Source organism: Balaenoptera ricei, chromosome 3, assembly GCF_028023285.1.
Source record: "Balaenoptera ricei isolate mBalRic1 chromosome 3, mBalRic1.hap2, whole genome shotgun sequence".
NCBI lineage: Eukaryota > Metazoa > Chordata > Mammalia > Artiodactyla > Balaenopteridae > Balaenoptera > Balaenoptera ricei.
Genome location: NC_082641.1, coordinates 112,909,945 through 112,928,785, shown reverse-complemented (window position 1 = coordinate 112,928,785; position 18,841 = coordinate 112,909,945). Strand labels below are relative to the sequence as shown.

The window sequence follows — 18,841 nt, the reverse complement described above, 5'->3', positions numbered from 1 at the left end:
TAAACTGTAATATGTAATTTAAGCAAGCTACATCAAACCTGAAGCGTAAGAGAATTCAATAGAATATTTAAGCAGCAATAAGTGCCTAGAAAGAATTAACCAAAAAAATTAGATTCCAGCACTGAACTTTTTTTTCACCTTCTAGAGAAATATCCTCCCCTCCAATTCTCCACCACATCCCTACTCTCTTTATTATTAGTGGGATGAACAATAAAGGAACCCAATACAGGACATTAGCCATTTTACTGAGAATACTTTTTCAAAAAACTTTAGAAATGGGGCTTATAAAAAGAATGTTAAAATTATATGTTAACAAGGGTATATACCATATGACCCAGCTATTCCACTTCCAGGCATTTATCTGAAGAACACAAAAACACTAATTCGGACAGATATATGTACCCCTGTGTTCCCTGAAGCATTATTTACAACAGCCGAGATATGGAAACAACCTAAGTGTCCATCAATGGATGAATGGATAAAGAAGATGTGATAAATATACACACACACAATGGAATATTACTCATCCATAAAAAGAATGAAATCCTGCCATTTACAAGAACGTGGATGGAACTTGAAGGTACTATGCTAAGTGAAATAAGCAGACAAAGACAAATACCATAAAATTTCACTCATATTTGGAATCTAAAAAAACAAAGCAAGTGAACAGACAAAATAAAACAAAAACTCATCAATATAGAGATCAGATTAGTGGTTACCAGAGGGGAAGGGGGTTGGGGAGATGGATGAAATGGGTGAAAGGGTCAACTGTGTATGGTGATGGATGGTAACTAGACTTGTGGTGGTGATCACTTTGTAGTGTATACAGATGTCAAATTATAATGCTATACACTTGAAACTTATTTTTTAAAAAGTGGGGGCTAGGGACTTCCCTGGTGGTCCAGTGGTAAAGAATCCACCTTACAATGCAGGGGACTCAGGTTCGATCCCTAGTCAGGGAACTAAGATCCCACATGTCGCGGGGCAACAAAGCCTGCGTGCCACAACTACTGTGCTCACACGCCTCAACTAGAGCCCGTGTGCCACAAACTACAGAGCCCACGCGCTCTGGAACCCACACGCCACAACTAGAGCCCACACGCCGTGGAGCCTGCGTGCCACAACTAGAGAAGAGAAAATCTGCATGCCACAACTAGAGAGAAGCCCGAGCACTGCAACGAAGAGCCCGCACACAGCAAAGAAAGATCCCACGTGCCTCAACAAAGATCCAACACAGCCAAAAATAAATTAAATAAATAATAAATCTTTTCAAAAAAAAAAGTCAGGGGTACATATTTGCAATCCTATGATTTCCTTCCCTATCTGACTCCAGAATTGGCTCTGAGCAACCTGTGTACAGGGACTCTTTTCTTACTCTCTTTTACATTCCCAAGGACAGAACTTAAGAGTGCAACAAATGTCTGCTGGACTGGATCAAATCAACATAGTGACAACATCTCCAATACAGTACATACAGTGGCTAAATTGCTTTAACATTTCAAAATTATCAAAAATATACTTACATATAAGTTTACATGCATATTTACAGGATTTGCCATTTAAAGCATGTAAAACTGCAATTTATAGATTATAAGAAAAAGCCACAGTCATATGACATCTTGCTTAAGAGTTTTGACCTTAAAGTGAAATGTCTTAAAATAATTTCATCCTCGGTGAAAATGTAACTAAAGAGCCTAAAATAAAATGTAGTTTACATAATGTTACCATAAATTTGAAAAAGAACAATTGATTCAACTTAACACCATTTCAGTGCTTACCCCCACTTATTCTTGCTTCTGCCTACATACCTGCCTACTCATAGACATTTTTAAAAGTCTTTTAGAGCCTTCTTTGTAAAGAAAACAGTAGTCTCTAAAAACAATGTAAATTAGCTATTTTAGTCATTGATTATTTTCTCGAACTTCACAGCAATCGTAGATTCCAATGGGCAACTTAAGCATTACATTTACTATTATCCTACCAGTTTTGTTTCCAAGAACCAAAGATTTATAAGTAAATTGGTAACTTGGCAAACTGTTGGCAGAAAATCTGTCTTTATTATAACGATTATAATAAACTTAGCAAATCACAACATAACGACAATTTAAAGAATCCTAGAAGGGGTATAAAATTAGAAGACACCCTCACACCAAATGACAAATTATAGTGCCACATGTACACTCTGGTCAGAGGTCCAGAGACTTGTGTCCAACCTCCTTCCAAGTGATGTAAAGACCTCTGGAAATCAAACAGGAGATCCTCCCCTTCTAAAGCTGAAAAACTGAACGAGGGGGCCTAAGTACAATTCGGGGAAGGTTCAGGGAGAGATGAAGCAGGCCCTAAGGAGGTCTCGCCAAGGCACAATCATCCATTCGTCTCCTTAAATTCACACTGAGTACGACCCTCAAGTCACTGCAGGCCCGACGGGACCGAAATGAATCAGACCCCAAACCCTGCTCTCTAGAAGACATGGGTGATAGGGGCGAGGAGGGGAAAGGCACATAAACAGACACTATGAGCCTTGTATGCCAGTTTTGAAGTACGGACCGAATCTGTATTCTTCACCCATGTATACCCAGGGCGTTACATACAGCAAGTGCTCAGCGACTGTGTGCTGAACGAAAGAATAAATAAATAAATATGAAAAACAAAGACGAGCCGCGGTGTCCGTGGCTCAGCCTCCCACCTCCAGCCGTTCCTGACCCGGGCAGGGAAGTCACCCTCCCCTCAGACGGCGGCAGCAACCAAAGGTCAGCTCGAGCCGGGGCCCAAACTTTGCCGTCCCCAGCGCCCCCGCCGTCCCCACCTCCCACCCCCGGGCGGCACTTACCGTTGGTGTAGGGAGACCCCGAGGCCCGGGCGGCCCCGTTCTGGGCCTGGAGGCCGATGGGGGCGCCGCCAGAGGCCGGTATCCCGGGCTGGGACATGACGACGATGTTTATCGGGGTTGGAAGGGGCTGGTTGGCGTCTGCGGCAGCGCCAAGCCGAAAGTTGAAAGACGACTGCTGGAAGCGGAGGGAGGGGGGCTAACGACTTAGGACTGAAGGCGGGATAGAGAGAGGGCGGCGCAGGAAGCCCTAGGCATGGCGCCGCATTCTCCCTAGCCCGCCGGCGGTGACTGCCTGGTCTGGGGGCTAAAGCTTGGAAGTCGGGCCGGTGGGGCCGAAAACGCCGGGCTGGTAGGCAGCAACCAAGCGGAGAGAGACGGAGGGAGGCCCTGGCCGGAACTGCCTGTCAGCCCTCGGCCGCGCAGGCGCAATCGGGACACGTGGCACTTCCGGCTCCGGGCTCGCAGCTGCCGCCGGTATCGGTAAGCTCTTCTCTCACCGCAGGGCTGCCCTGAAGCCACCTGACAGCTCCGGGTGTCCCGGCCCGAAGGACGGAGCTCGGCCTCTCCTGCCACGTCACTTTCACCGTCGGCCGGAAGTGGCGTGTGTCACCGATACGGAAATCCCCGCCGTGATGAACGTCATCTAGCCGACACGGCCGGGATCTGAGTGCAGTCAGGGTTTCAGTGGAAGCTTTCGTGGGGTGGGAATGACAGTTCCTCTCCTCGAGTTTTTGTGAAGATTACCTGAGAGGACAGACGTCATCGTCCTCTGCTGAGACTGTGCCGAGTAGCTGAGCCGATTAATGTTCGTCGCAGTATTTCATTTCACATTTCATCATCATATTCCAGGTGTAAATTGTAAGAGATTTTTTAAAAAGGAGTGGTTAATTATGTACATGTGTTCAGAGTAATCAAATCGAAGAGGAGGCCTTTGCTTTTTGACCGGAGGATTCAGAAGTAATTTTAATTTTGAAACTCGCTGATTCATATAGCATAGTCACGCCAAAGTTCATTAACAACATATTTAAATGGCAGTTTTATTTCCTCTTCTAAGAGTTTGCAGTAAGGTACAACATTCAAACTTCCTTTCTAGTCAAGGAGACTTTTTTTTTTCCTTGCAAGTAGATTTTTTTTTTTTACTTTTGAGGCCAAAAGGAGGTAGAAACTGGAGTGATTAGACAACATAATTAATGATCTCAGTAGTCATCTTAGCCACCTTCATTATACTTAGGTTTTCCTGTTCTGAGCTGATGATAAAGCCCTTCTTTAGACTGCAGATTTGTACTGTTCATTAAAATGTCATGCCAACAGTTTCAAAACCGGTGAAGGGTGAAATACATCTTACTTAATTCGTTTAATATCAAATGCCTATTATGAAATGTTATATTACATACAAAAAGAGTAAGAACTAAACTGTTGTGTGATGCCTGAAAAAGAGTAAGAATTCAAATAACTAAATGTTAACTTTTATCCTTTTTTTATCATTTGCCTCAGATGTGTAAAAATGTGTTTGCTGTGTATGAAATTGAAAAATTAAATTCCTTTGTACAATATACAAGACTTCTTTAAGATGAAGATGATACTTTTGGTCAAACTGTTTTCAGCTTAGAGCCCCTATAACCAAATCCCAAATCACATATCCCAAGAACACTTGAAAAGATACACAAACACAAGCCTCTTAATGGTTTAAAGAGAAAATAGACCTCAGAAACTGAACCTCCCTGAGGTCAGACAGAAAGTCAGCGTCGCTCTTCAAAAGAGCAGATCCTTAGGCCTGGTCTCAAACTTGCTTCAGTTGAATTCGTCTTTTTTTTTTTTAATTCAACTTTTAAATGATCTTGGTTTGTTGACCTTGGCACAGGAATTTGATTTGGTTAAATCAAGGTTTCTCTGGACTTTGTTCTGTTTAAGCAATATCTGTATTGAGAAAAAAAAATACTGATGAAGAAGAATTAGCCATTTTAAAAAGTAAATAACCTCTGGTTAAATCAGGTTAAATAAACATAAATAATTTGCTAATAAGTAAACAGTGCTTCTTCTAAAATGTGTTCCACCCCTAAGTATCCCTGTTGCTATTATCACCCCCACTCCAAAAACAAAAACAAGAAACAAAATTAATGGTTCAGTCTTTCAAGTGTTTTTTACATTTTCAATGTAGTCAGCTTTAAAATATTGAGGAAAAACGCATAATTTGTCATCTGCACACCCTTAGGAATAGTTGGAAGGTAAGTGTAAATAACTGAGGTGAGACAACATATTTAAACATTTAAGTGCTTTTCCTATTAAATATTATCCACACATTACCAAATCCTTCTCTGGCTTCTTTAAGTTGGCCACATAAATTTTATGGAAAAATTATTAGTGCTATTACCAGTTGTTAAGGGTATCGATATTTCTTTGGTCAATTATTTATATCTACCCTACACTACCATACACTTTTCTAAGCTAATGTCAGTAATATATTCTACTTTCTTATCCTTGATTTTCAGAACAACAGGACCCTTCTACTGCATATGCCCCTTCATATTTTTATCTATGAATCACATTTTCTGCACATTATTTTCAGAGCCTTCAACCCTATTTAAGAAAATTATATACAACAAAATAAGTGACACAAAAGTGTTTGAGTAAGGAGACAACACTATACAAAGAATATTTCATTAAATTTGATTACTTATTTAGACCCAAAAGAGGGAGATGCATTCCTAATAAAATTTGCTGATTTGCAGAAGTGGACTTAGGCTCACACCAGCCTAAGTCCACTTTGCCTGCCTGCTCATGACTCTTGAATTGTCAGCTGATAAGCAGGATCAATCCTGTTTACTTTTCAGGGTAAAGGAAATTATATTAGGTCTTCTAGTTTTGGAGTTTTTTTTTCTATTTCTATTTCAAACAAACAAAGAACTAGTTTCAATTACAAACAGCAGGTTTGTTCTGAAACTCTTGTGGCTCCACTTTAGGAACAGTTCCTCTGGCCTCATTTGCCTCTCACAGGACATCTGTCTGTATCTGAAGTCAGTAGCTCTGAAGGTACATTACAAGTACAGTCACCCCACACCAAACCAGTAAATCCCATTGCTTTCTTTGAAAACTTTTCATCTTTATGTAGTTCTCACTGCCCACTCTGGTCAGTTATCATCATCTTGCACCTGAGCTATTGGGATGGTCTTATTGGTTTCAATCTCTCCCATCCATCCTTCATGCTGAATGGAGCGCCTAAGTACTGACTCCATTTTTATTTTCCTATACCCCTAAACCTGTAATTGCTCCCTTTGCCTGCTCCATCAAGTTAAAGTTTCTCTGCATGGCTTTTCTCATCTCATTCTGAGTAAAATCCGAAGTCCTACTCATAGCCTACAAGGCCTCAGATGACTTGACATTGCTACTTCTCTCCCCTCATCATCTTCTACACTCCCTCTCACTCAGCACTTGCTATCTCTCTAGCTACCCAAGCACAAGTCTGCATTAATACTTATTTCCATTACCCGGGATGCTCTTCCTCAAGACACACATCTAGCTCAATCTCTCACCCCTTCTTTAGTCAAATGATACCTTATGGCGAGGCCTTTTCTGAACACCCTATACAACAACATACTCTCCGTGCTCACTTTCTATCCCTCTTACCCTGCTTTTTTTCTTCATAGCACTTCTCATCATTGTTATATACTTGTGTTTATGTTTATCTTTCTTCAGTGGAATAAAATTCTATACATATCGTGACAATTCTAAGGTAACTTTTTTTTATATATAAGTTTATTTTATTTATTTAGTTATGTTTGGCTGCATTGGGTCTTTGTTGCTGTGCGTGGGCTTTCTCTAGTTGCGGCAAGTGGGGTCTACTCTTTGTTGCAGTGAGCGGGCTTCTCATTGCGGTGGCTTCTAGTTGTGGAGCACGGGCTCTAGGCATGCGGGCTTTAGTAGTTGTGGCTGACGGGCTCTAGAGCACAGGCTCAGTAGTTGTGGCGCATGGGCTTTGTTGCTCTGCAGGATGTGGGATCTTCCCGGACCAGGGCTCAAACCCCGTGTCCACTCCATTGGCAGGCGGATTCTTAACCACTGCGCCACCAGGGAAGCCCAGGGTAATCGTTTTGATTTCATGTCTGTCTCCTTATTTAGACTGTAAGAAAGTAGAGACCAGGGCCAGTGTCCTATTTACCTCTGTATTCTCAGCACTTGGCTTGGGGCCTCACACTTGACAGGTATTCAATAAACATTTTTGAATGGATAAATTTAAAGCGTCATCTCTTCCAATCTTCTATTCTGAATATTTTGAGCCTCACTAATTCACTACGTTCATATTGCAACTGTAGCCCAAACCACACCACTAGCACTTGTTTCTAAACTATGTTGTTCTCTAATTCTTTTATTCTTACCTATTACGCTGCATCGTGTCCCATCTGATACTGACCTGGTAGTGTAGTTGAAATAGTGTTAGCCTCTGGTCAGACCCTATCTCCCCTGAGTAGCGCTGGAGGTACAATATCAAATGCCAACTCTTTTTCCTTTTCTAACTCTGAAGATATCGCTCTGTCCCTGCCCCATCTACACACACTCTGGCACCACGGTATCAGAGATCTGAGATATAAATTCCCCTTTAAACCTATCTTTTCATCGTACTTTCTACTCATCAGCTCTTTCATTGATTTATTCATTCATTCAACAAATATTGATTAAATTCCTTCCATATGTCAGGCACCAAGCAAAAACAGAACAGGATAGATAGGATCTCTTCCTTCTGTGGAGTTTACAGTGGAGGAAATGCAATAAAAATGTAAATAAATATATCTTTATAAATTTCGAATTTGATAAGTGCTGTTGAGGTATTGGTAGTGACATAGAGAATAGGAAGCAGGGATCTGATTTGGATAGGAGGGTTAGGACATGAGGTAACATTTAAGCTGTGATCCAAAGGACAAGGAAGCTAGCCATACAAAGGGAGAAGATGGGGAGAAGAAGGACACTGGGCAAAGGGAACAGCACCTACAAAAGCCCAGAGGCAGGAATGAGCTTGCTGTGGTGAACAAGGCAGAATGGCACAAGGTGAAATTCGAGAAATACAGGAGGCAGAGCAGCAAGAGCCTTATAAGGCATTGTAAAGAGTTTACAGACTTTGGGAAGCAATTGAAGAGTTGTAAACAGCAGAGTAATTTGATCTAATTCATGCCTTAAGATGAATCCATTAAAAAAAAAAATCAGTCCAACAGCTGTGAGGGTAATTGACTGGTGGGGAAAGAAGAGTTGTTGCAGTAACTCAGGCCACAGATGATGGTGGCCTGCAGTAAGGTGGTTGTAGTGGAGATAGAAGTAGACTCACTAATCCAAGTTAAAACTTTGAACTTTGGTATTTCCTTTACTTTTGCTACCAACATGTAATGAGTCATGTCTGACTCCCTATTTCTTTGTTCCCACTGACCCAGCACCGCCCCACGTTACCTCTCACCTCTGTGATTGCAGCTGTCTCATTACTGATCTCAGTTTTCAGTCCTGACCTGTTCCAATACAACCCATGCACTGCTGCCAGAGCAAACTTTCAAAAATATGGCTGACCATATTCCTGTTCTGCTCAGAACCTCCGAAAGGCTCTACAGTTTGGGAGTCAAGGTCCCTGGTAGTCCTGTCGAAAGCTATTTAGTCAAACCATAATACTTGCCTGATGCTTTTCCCATCTCTATTCCTTTCTGAATGTTATTCTCTCATTATGATATATTATCCCTGCTGGATATTAATCCCCATATTACATATACAGGAACTGAAACTTCAAGTGGCTAATAATGTTAGAACCATAGTCTATAGCTGGGGGTTGTACTCTTAACTATTATACTCTATTAAAAATGCAGCCATTGGGCTTTCCTGGTGGCACAGTGGTTAAGAATCTGCCTGCCAGGGCTTCCCTGGTGGCACAGTGGTTGAGAATCCGCCTGCCAATGCAGGGGACACGAGTTCGAGCCCTGGTCTGGGAAGATCCCACATGCCGCAGAGCGGCTGGGCCCGTGAGCCACAATTACTGAGCCTGCGCGTCTTGAGCCTGTGCTCCGCAACAAGAGAGGCCGCGATAGTGAGAGGCCCGCGCACCGCGAGGAAGAGTGGCCCCCGCTTGCCACAACTAGAGAAAGCCCTCGCACAGAAACGAAGACCCAACACAGCCATAAATAGATAAATAAATAAATTAAAAAAAAATAATAAAAAGAATCTGCCTGCCAGTGCAGGGGACATGGGTTTGAGTCCTGGTCCGGGAAGATCCCACATGCTGTGGAGCAACTGGGCCCATGCGCCACAACTACTGAGCCTGCGTTCTGGAGCCTGCGAGCCACAACTATTGAAGTCCGGGCGCCTAGAGCCCGTGCTCCGCAACAAGAGAAGCCACCGCAATGAGAAGCCCGTGCACCACTATGAAGAGTAGCCCCCGCTCGCCTCAACTAAAGAAAGCCCATGCACAGCAATGAAGACCCAACACAGCCAAAAATAAATAAATAAATAAAAATGCAGCCATTAAAATTCATGATTTAGAAGAATACTTAATTACATGGGAATGTTTTTAATTTTAAACGTTTTACAAAACTGTTCATAGTATGATTATAATCTTATAAAACTGGTTATATCTGTGAGGTGTGACAGAGGGTGATTTTTGTTTCCATTATGTTTTTCTGGATTTTCCAAACTTTTTAACCATGACTAAGTATTACTTTTATAACAATAACAATCTTCAAAAAGATTGGGGGTAAATATCTTATGTATCCTTTACACTCTCCTCAAACACTGATATCTCCTGCCTCTCCACCTCCTCACCCCTACCATAAGTTTGTACTTTGCTATCCTTTCTCTCCTCCTACCTTCTTTTATAGTTAGTTGTGAACGAACACATCTCCCTGCCAAACCGAAAGGCCCTGGAGGAAAGAGACTGTCTTGCTTATTGTCATTCCCCCATTCCTAGAGGATTTACAATCTGTTGCTGAAGTCAGCAGGAATCATAATTTAGATTTCTATCTAAAGGCTCACTAAAATGCCAGGGATATCAGGAAAGAAAGGCAATCCAGGAAAAGAGCTGTGGAGTACTCTTGAGGAGCCTGGTGAAGTGCCTCAAGCTACTTAAAAGTATTTATTAAACCAAACTGAATTTAAGACTAGGTGAGTGGAAAGGAGAAGAGAGGTGAACCCAGACTGGAACAGCAGGCTCCTCCAGCTCAGACCAATGGACTCCAGGGAAATTCTTTAACCCCTTGAGGACAAAAATGTAGCTAGGAGTCCTTCATATTATGAATGAATCACTTGCTCATATGTATTAAGCACCTATTGTATGCCAAGCACTGAAAACGGTTTAAGAGGGGAAAGGCAGATATGGTTCTTGACCTAAGGAAGTTTCTAGAATGCCTGTTGGGGGAGGCTATAGATAAATAATCATACATATTTAACTGTAAAATTATAAGCAAGATAACTTCAATGATAAGGTAAATTGTACAGTTGCTGGGGAAACCTGAAATAGAGGGCTTAACCAAGTCTGAGAGGGAGGCTTTGATGAGAGAGCTATCTGTGCTGAGACCTGAAGAGTGTATAGGAGTTACCTGGGTGGAGAGGAGAGATTTGGGGAAGCAGTTCTGGCAGAAAGAATAACAAGTGCGAAGGGAGGACCAATGGGGTAAGGCATTTCCTGAGGCTGGAACGAAAGAGGGGGAGATCCAGCTGAGCCGGTTACAGGCTTTGTTGGGAATCTATCAAATAACTCCGCTTCAGTCCCCAAACACCTCCTTGTTCTGTCCGCATCACCTAGAATCCTAGGCTTAAGAGCAATCTTGGAAGCACTATCATCACACTTTCATTCAAGGCACCCAAGTATTCCCATTTGAATACGTTTAAGAAAAGTAACATCCATGAGCAAAGAACGGCCGGGGTCAAGACAGTCTTGTTTAAAGCTCATAGTTACATTTTGTAAATTACTTGAACTCAAGAAACAGGTGCACTTTGAAAATGTATATTTTCAGGAAAGCATGTCACGTATAATCTCCCCAAGCTAAGAACCGGTGTTACCTTCCCTGCCTAGGCCCTCAGCCCCTGCAGCCCCTGCAGCCCCTTCAGGCGTGTATGGGGAGCAGGCCCCAGCTCTGGGAGCATTCAGCGGTAGGACTGGCCGCGGAACCGCCAGGAGGCGGAACTGGAGGCGCGCGGCGCTGCTGTCCTGCGAACCTTCGGGAGAGAAGCACCCACCGGCCCGGAAGGAGCTAGCGCGGACTAGGGCAGCGGCAGCCATCGCGCTTTGCAGTTCGGTGTCGGAGTGAGTAGGGCCGACGCCAAGCAAGGAATTGTGTTCTCTCCAATCGCAGGTAAGTGGCGGCCTCTCCTGCCCGGAGAACCGGCGGGCGGCAGCTGTGGGCCCCGGGGAAGGAGCGCCTTTCGGGCCTGGGCCCACCCAATGCCCCTGCCTGTAGCCGGGCGAGGAAGGGGCTCCTGTTTTCTGCCCTGGAATCTGGCGGCGGGAAAGAGGACGGGCTCCTTTCGTGCTTCGCGGGGCCTCTCTGACGGTCATCCGGATAGGACACCGCTGCTGTCAAACGGTGGGTTATTTCAGGAATGAACGAGATGACTCTAAACTGCAGGCAAGCCCTTCCTTCCCCTCGGCCTCAGTTTCCTCACCGAGTAAGGTGAAGGCGGCGGGGATCATTGACAGCTCAAGAGGCTGTGACGCGGCGTGTTGTTCTCAGCTCTCCCACTTAGTGTGGGGACAAATCGAACTTCCTTTCCCACTAGTCGTTAACGTCTTCCCATAGCCCAAGTCCCAGTTGACTGGGAAAAAGATACACTGTTGGGGGAAAACTGCAATGATTTAGGGATTATTTCAAGAGTTTCCAACAAGATAGAAATTGATTCTGACAACAGCTAAAACTCTGACATTGTTGACCAAAAAAACCGAACTCGTCAGGAATTTAAGGTGTTAGGTACATGGGGCAAAATGAGGTGAAGAAATCCTTTTAATTTGAAAAACTAAACCTAATATTAGTTGCACGTTTTTATTGATATATCAAGTTCTATACTACCACTGTGTCTCACACTGAAGAATGTCCTGTGTTCAGTGTTGAGTGTTAGAATACGAATTAGAGTAAGTCTAAATGAAGCAAATGAAAGAAGAAAAGGAACATTTGTTTTCTACTATGTGTAAGGCGCTAGCTATGCACACAGCAATCCAGTGAGGAAGTAGTAGTATCATCTCTATTTTACACATGAGGAATACAGGAAGGTTTACATTTTATCAATAATTAGTGGTGCTGACATTTCAAAGCAATGTGTATATCAAACGTTGTTTTAGTGGGCTTGCGTTCGTCACCAAAATATTTTGAACTTTAAAAACTTTAGGATAGTTCATTGGTGTTTTCTGAGTTTGCAGAAGAGGACGGTGTTGCCTTCATTTTAGAAATATTAAAGAAGCATTGTCATTAATTATGCAGATTAGCAGTTTAAATAGGGTACATTTTAACCCTCCTTTGCCTTGCACTTCAAGCAAGAATTGACACCAAAGAGTAGGCTATCAGAAATGAAAATCACTGCCACATCATTTGAAGTTTATAAATCAGAATTCTGTAGTAATGATTCATTATTTTTCCACCCTCTTCTTTAAGTACACTTGGCTGAAACTCAAATTATTTTTCTGCAAAATATTACTAAGCAAATAATTTTCAAATCATGGTATTGAAAAGTTTCTCTTCCTTGTATATAGCTTTTAGAACAATTTGAGTTAAAAGTATTTTAATGATTGAACTTGTCATTGCTTATGTCAGTTGTTTTTTTTTTTTCTTAATTCATTATAGGCAAGTTCAGTACTCAGGTGCACAACTTTTTTTAATATAGAGTTTTTTTCCTTTCCTCTTAAAAAATCCTATTTATATTTGTCATAGATTTAACCTTATTTCAATCGAGCATCACTTTCCCTTAAAGGAAAATTGATTATGTACTTTTTGTTCATTACACGAACTAAAAGGTTTAGTTTTTAGTTCCATTATTATAATTGCTATACATTCAATCCTAAAATGTTTTCTAGAGTTTTTTTTTATTTGCATCACTGTTTCAATAAAGGTTGTAAAAAGAAAATTTAACAATTTTAGGGGTGAGTATTTATAAAGTAACATTGTCTTAAAACATTCAACGTTGTCACTGTCCATACTTTTAGCAGAGTTGGCCCTCCGTATCCACGGGTTCCACTCTAAGGATTCAACCACGGATGGAAAATATTTGGGGGAAAAAATTTCAGAAAGTTTGAAAAAGCAAAACTTGAATTTGCCAAGTGCTGGCGACTATTTACATGGCGTTTACATTGTATTTACAACTATTCGCTTATTATTTACATTGTATTAGATATTATAAGTAATTGAGAGATCATTTAAAGTATACTAGAGGATGTGCGTGGATTATATGTAAATACTATGACATTTTATATAAGGAACTTGAGGATGGGGTGTAGGGGCCTGGAACCAATCCTCTAGGACATCAAGGGACGACTGAAAGGCATAAGGCCTTGCTGAAATTCTACAAAACATGGTCAAGCAGAGTTTGGCCTTTGTATTTCTAGTACTGTTTGAATCTGAGAGAGAGGTATGTATAGTTCCTAAATTAGTTTACAGATAGTATACTGATCTTATGGAATTTGTACATATTTTAATCATAAGCCTGACAAAATTGTGTAGAAAATTGTGATTAATCTCTCCTAGTGAAATTTCCTTACCTGGATTTGAAGGAAACTCTTCTAATGCCTTTTCTGGTGACAGTGATGGTGCTATTAATATTTGAAGTAAAATCAGAACATTATGAAAAAATACTTTTTCATATTAATAGTTGTTAATATTGAAGTTAACTTGAAAATTGGCATTTAAAAGTTTTGTGCTTTGAATTTTAACTAATTTAGTTTGAGTGAATTAATACCACCTTATATGGGGTAGTATTCAAAGTGTTTTCATGTACATTATCATAGTTAATCATTCTTAACATTCTGTGAGGCAGGTGGTATTTCCCTTATATGGAGAAGCAAACTGGCACTCAGAAAGATTGGCTTTCGCAGAATGAAATTATGGTATTTCGAAAGATGCACATTCAGGACTTACCTGGTGGTCCAGTGGTTAAGACTCTGAGCTTCCACTGCAGGGGGCACAGGTTTCATCCCTGGTGGGGGAAGTTCCCCTTGCTGCATGGTGTGGCCAAAAAAAAAAAAAAAAAAAGATGCATTCAGTTTAGATTTTTTAAATTCTAGGACAGGCACTCCATCCATTTTACCACAGCTCTACCATGCTTTGCTTCCCAAAGTTATTAATGTATTGATTCTAGAATTCTATTCTGAATAGGATTTACCTCCTTAGAATATTAATAGTTTTTATCTTCTACCAGCACTACTTTTTGGAGTATTTATATCTTGTCATCTTATGTGTATTTTTTTTCCTTATGTATATTTTTTAAAAGTTCATACCTAAATGATTTTGCTGAATTACTTGTATTACTTATAAATATTAAAAGTCCATGCAAATTTTCAACATTTAATTTTCTTTGTTTTTTAATAATAACCTTATTGAGAGAGAGAGTACATACCATAAAGGGTACTTGTACATACACTTCTTACCTTTATAAGTGTACAATTCAGTGTTTTTTTAGTTCATCATGTTGTGCAACCATAACCAGTAACTTCAGAACATTTTCATCACCCCCAAAAGAAACCCAGTACTTATTAGCAGCCACTCCCCATTTCACCTTCCCCCCAGTCTGAAAACCACTAACCTATTTACTCTAAATAGATTCTATTCTATTCTATTCTATCTATTCTAAATAGATTCTGTTCTATTCTGGACATCTCATATAAATGGAATTGTCCTTATGAGTTTAATGAGGCAAGGCTTTCAGAAGTTATTTGTAATTTGAGAATTTCTGTTCCATTACACCCTTTGCACTGATTTTCATGTTACTTGAGTAGATCACTTTTCTAATCTGCTTAGCGACTTTTCCTGTTTGCTGTTCATGCAATAAATAAATCTGCTGACGTGTATATGTTTCCTTGTTCTTGACCTTTGCTTTTCACATGTCTTAATAGTGTGTTCATGGTGTTGTGTAACCTGTTCTCAGGGCTCAGGTATCTGTTTGTGGCTAAGTAACTTTTATTCTTAGTTGGCATTTTTACCTCTACTTTATTTTATTTTTTTTAACATCTTTATTGGAGTATAATTGCTTGACAATGGTGTGTTAGTCTCTGCTGTATAACAAAGTGAATCAGCTATACATATACATATATCCCCATATCCTCTCCCTCTTGCGTCTCCCTCCCACCCTCCCTATCCCACCCCTCTAGGTGGACACAAAGCACCAAGCTGATCTCCCTGTGCTATGCAGCTGCTTCCCACTAGCTATCTATTTTACATTTGGTAGTGTATATATGTCCATGCCACTCTCTCACTTTGTCCCAGCTTACTCCGCCCCCTGCACCATCCTCAAGTCCATTCTCTATGTTGGCGTCTTTATTCCTGTCCTGCCCCTAGGTTCATCAGAACTTTTTCTTTTTATTTTTTTTTTAGATTCCATGTATATGTGTTAGCGTACGGTATTTGTTTTTCTCTTTCTGACTTACTTCACTCCCTCTACTTTAAAATGACTAATGACTCCTAGCTTAAGGAGTTTCTGTTTAAGGATCTCAGAAACCATGACTTTATAGAAATGTAAATATCTCATTAATTTCTAAAGAAGAGTTTCCCCATATATGTTATTAGAGTAGTTATCTTGGGACAAATTATACAAAAGTAAATTGGTACCATCCTTATGCAAAAAATCCATTTACCTGCATGGCTTACCCATTCTACCCTCCCTGAGTCCTCGTGGCTCTCACCTACCAACAGTCATCTTCAGTAAGGATTTTGCCACTTGATTCACAGTCTTGCTTTCTAAAACCCTGCCCTCCAATCTTCTAGATGATTCCACTGCCCGTCAGTGTGGAATAGCCCAGCTTCCCGAATCCTTCACCTCTAATTCTCTTCAGCTGCCCATGCCAGAGCCAGGCCTTGGAGCTGGCCACCACCCAGACCCAATCCTTTCTTGAATTCTGAACCCCACATTTTCCTCCACTGTTCAGGCACAATTCTGACCCACCTTTCACTTCTCGCACCCTTTTACTACATCTACACCTGCTATTTAGCTAAAGACTCTTCCCCTATTCTTCCATTTCTGTTCTGTGAGGAGCCTGCCTTTGATCCCCACCCCATTCCATGTGCTATCTGCGTTTATACCTTATCCACTCAGCCTGAACTTCTGATCAGATTACTTCAGTCTCTGTCGCTAGTACTGTCAAATTTCTGCTCCCCTGTCTTTTTTTCATTTGCTGTTCTGGAAGTCCCTAAACCCCATTTGCTCCTTGTTCTCTAAAGCTGAGCATTGCTTGGGGGGTGGGGGGGGTGGGGTATAGAAATCAGTACAGGTTGGTACTGCTGTGAATGTTTTTCAACCCTAGCAACTGGCTTTTTTTTTTTTAATTAATTTATTTTTTATTTATTTATTTTTGGCTGCCTTGGGTCTTTGTTGCTGTGCGCGGGCTTTCTCTAGTTGCGGTGAGCGGGGGCTACGGGCTACTCTTCGTTGTGGTGCGCAGGCAGGCTTCTCATTGCGGTGGCTTCTCTTGTTGCGGAGCACGGGTTCTAGGCACGCAGGCTTCAGTAGTTGTGGCATGTGGGCTCAGTAGTTGTGGCTTATGGGCTCTAGAGCGCAGGCTCAGTAGCTGTGGCGCACGGGCTTAGTTGCTCCGCGGCATGTGGGATCTTCCCAGACCAGGGCTCGAACCCACGTCTCCTGCATTGGCAGGCGGATTCTTAACCACTGCGCCACCAGGGAAGTCCCTGGCTCTTTTTAGCAATCTTTTAACTTGATCTTTTCCCCACAATAGCTATTCTTTTTTTTTTTTTAATTTAATTTAATTTAATTTATTTTTGGCTGTGTTGGGTCTTCGTTGCTGTGCAGGCTTTCTCTAGTTGAGGCGAGCGGGGGCTGCTCTTTGTTGCGGTGTGCAGGCTTCTCATTGCGGTGGCTTCTCTTGTTGCGGAGCACGGGATCTAGGCATGCAGGCTTCAGTAGTTGTGGCTCGCGGGCTCAGTAGTTACACCCCTTCTTCATCTTTCCTGGGTTCCTTCCTTCTCATCTTAGAGAAAGAGTGTGCTCTCTGCCCAGGCTCCTCTTGAGCCTTTGACCCTTTTGGTTAACTCCTTCTCTTTCTCATCTTTAATCTCTTCCTTGCCACTAGCTCCTTCCTTTAAATTTATCAACATTCTCAAGCCTCACCCTTCCTTAAGAAGAAAATCTCATTTCCCTCATCCCATTTCAAACTTTTTGAAAGAAGAATTTCCTCACTGCCTCCATCCACCTGTTAACCTCCTGTCCCATTCTCTTCTCAATAATGACAGAAGCCAGATTTTAAATATTGATACTTACTTTGTGCATTGTATCTCATTTGCTCTTAAAACACCCTGAGAGATTTTAACTTGTTCAAGGTCACACAGCTCTGCTGTGCTTTAAGTACCAGACATAGGCTCTCCTGTACTACCACTCCACTGCAGGCTACTCATGCTGTCAACTGTTGTCTCCTTGTCACCAAAGCTAGCTGTGACATCTCTGCATTTAATGTGGCTAACTTCTTTCCTTGCCTCTCTCTTCTAGTGCTTTTACCCTTCCTGGGTTCTTTTGGTTCTTCCACCTATATCTGTCCCTCAAGTGAGAATTAATTTCTTTCATAGCATTTGGCTGGTGCTGGAGGCAAGGAGACTTTAGGCAGAGATAGTGGGAGAATATTCTGATGCTGGGAAGGATAATGAGCAGAGGTTTTAAGGTAGTAAAGTCCAGGTCACCAGTGGTGAATGGCAGGCAGTTTACTTTGGCCTGGGGAAAGCTACAAGTAGGGAAGTAATATGTATTAAACTTGGAAAGGTAGCTAAGAGTGGAATGTGGAATACTGGCCTAGGAGTTTGATTGTATCATTTCTCAGCTAACAAACCTCCAGTGGCTCTGCATCCACAAGCATAGAGTGGCCATAAAATTTAACCTAAATCAGGACCCTTTTGAGAGTGAGAGGAAGCACTGTTAATAATTACACTGAAATAACTTTGCTGAGACTGTCCCCAGCAAACTGGGAGTTATAGTCACCCTGACTATGCAACAAGTCCAAGATGACATTTTGGGGAAGCTACTCTGGAGGGCATGTACAGATGGGTAGAAACACATTTTGATGTTAAGACGGTAGTTTTGGAAAGTGACAATAAGGCTCTTGACTAGGTGGCTCCTGTGAGAATCAAAGAAGGCTTGAGACTTCAGTGCAGAAATTGATAGAACTAAGAAATGACTGGGTGTGGGATGTGTGGGAGAGGAAGGAATTGCATGTCAGAGTCATGAGCTGGAGTTATTTAAAAATGGTATGTAATGACTTAAGTAAATTTAAACCTTTAAAACTATTGTTATAAAGCTTTAGAGAGCCAATGCAACGTAAGGGAAAGGGGATGGACGTGGAAGTTCGACTCATGTTTGAAACTTAGTTGTGCCTATCACTGATAGTTGAGTTTTACTTACTGTAACCTCAGCTCCTTCTGTAAAATGCGAACAATAATATATGTACTCTGAAAGGTTGTTGGGGTATTTAGTGGTGATATCTGTAAAGTGTCTAGTACTGTGGGCCATGTAGTAGAAGAAATAATAACAGCAGCTAAAATTAAATGCTTCCTCCATGCGAAATACTAAATGCTTTGCGTGTAGTAATTAATCTTCATAATAACCATCTCAGGTAATATTGTTATCCCCATTTTACAGATGAGGAAAGTGAAGTAACTTACCTAAAGTAGATAGTAAAGTCCTAGCACCAGAGCTCCTGCTCTTAACCTCTAGACCATAATGCTCGTAGGGGTTCAATAAATGGTAGCCGATATTTTTTGTTTGTTTGTTTTGCTTTGTTTTATTAAATTAAAAGGCGGATTCAGCATCATTTCTTATGTCCATATATTAAAAGTAGCAGGCATGAAGACCTAA

At 41.5% G+C, this 18,841-nt stretch overlaps 2 protein-coding genes and 1 long non-coding RNA gene across 9 annotated transcripts in view; 1 reads left to right on the top strand and 2 right to left on the bottom strand.

Annotated features, from left to right (window-relative positions):
• Positions 1 to 3,656, bottom strand: part of SEC24A (SEC24 homolog A, COPII coat complex component) — a 60,975-nt gene extending 57,319 nt beyond the window's left edge. For 2 of the 4 annotated variants that reach the window (XM_059917113.1, XM_059917114.1), the window contains exon 1: positions 2,831 to 3,656. In XM_059917113.1, coding sequence (XP_059773096.1) covers positions 2,831 to 2,927 — 97 coding nt within the window. In that variant the 5' untranslated portion in view covers positions 2,928 to 3,656. The remainder of the gene's footprint in view (positions 1 to 2,830) is intronic. The other 2 variants (XM_059917111.1, XM_059917112.1) reach the window with 1 other exon arrangement.
• Positions 3,657 to 3,779: 123 nt separating this feature from the next.
• Positions 3,780 to 18,841, bottom strand: part of LOC132362508 (uncharacterized) — a 43,384-nt gene continuing 28,322 nt past the window's right edge. For 2 of the 4 annotated variants that reach the window (XR_009502386.1, XR_009502390.1), the window contains exons 4-5: positions 13,912 to 13,991; positions 3,780 to 4,747 (exon numbers count right to left, since the gene is read on the bottom strand). This is a non-coding gene — a long non-coding RNA (uncharacterized LOC132362508). Of the gene's footprint in view, positions 4,748 to 11,464; positions 11,622 to 13,561; positions 13,587 to 13,911; positions 13,992 to 18,841 lie in introns of those variants that run through there. The other 2 variants (XR_009502389.1, XR_009502388.1) reach the window with 2 other exon arrangements.
• Positions 11,024 to 18,841, top strand: part of SAR1B (secretion associated Ras related GTPase 1B) — a 31,729-nt gene continuing 23,911 nt past the window's right edge. The window contains exon 1 of the mRNA XM_059917110.1: positions 11,024 to 11,145. The gene's annotated coding sequence lies outside the window, so the exon portion shown is untranslated. The remainder of the gene's footprint in view (positions 11,146 to 18,841) is intronic.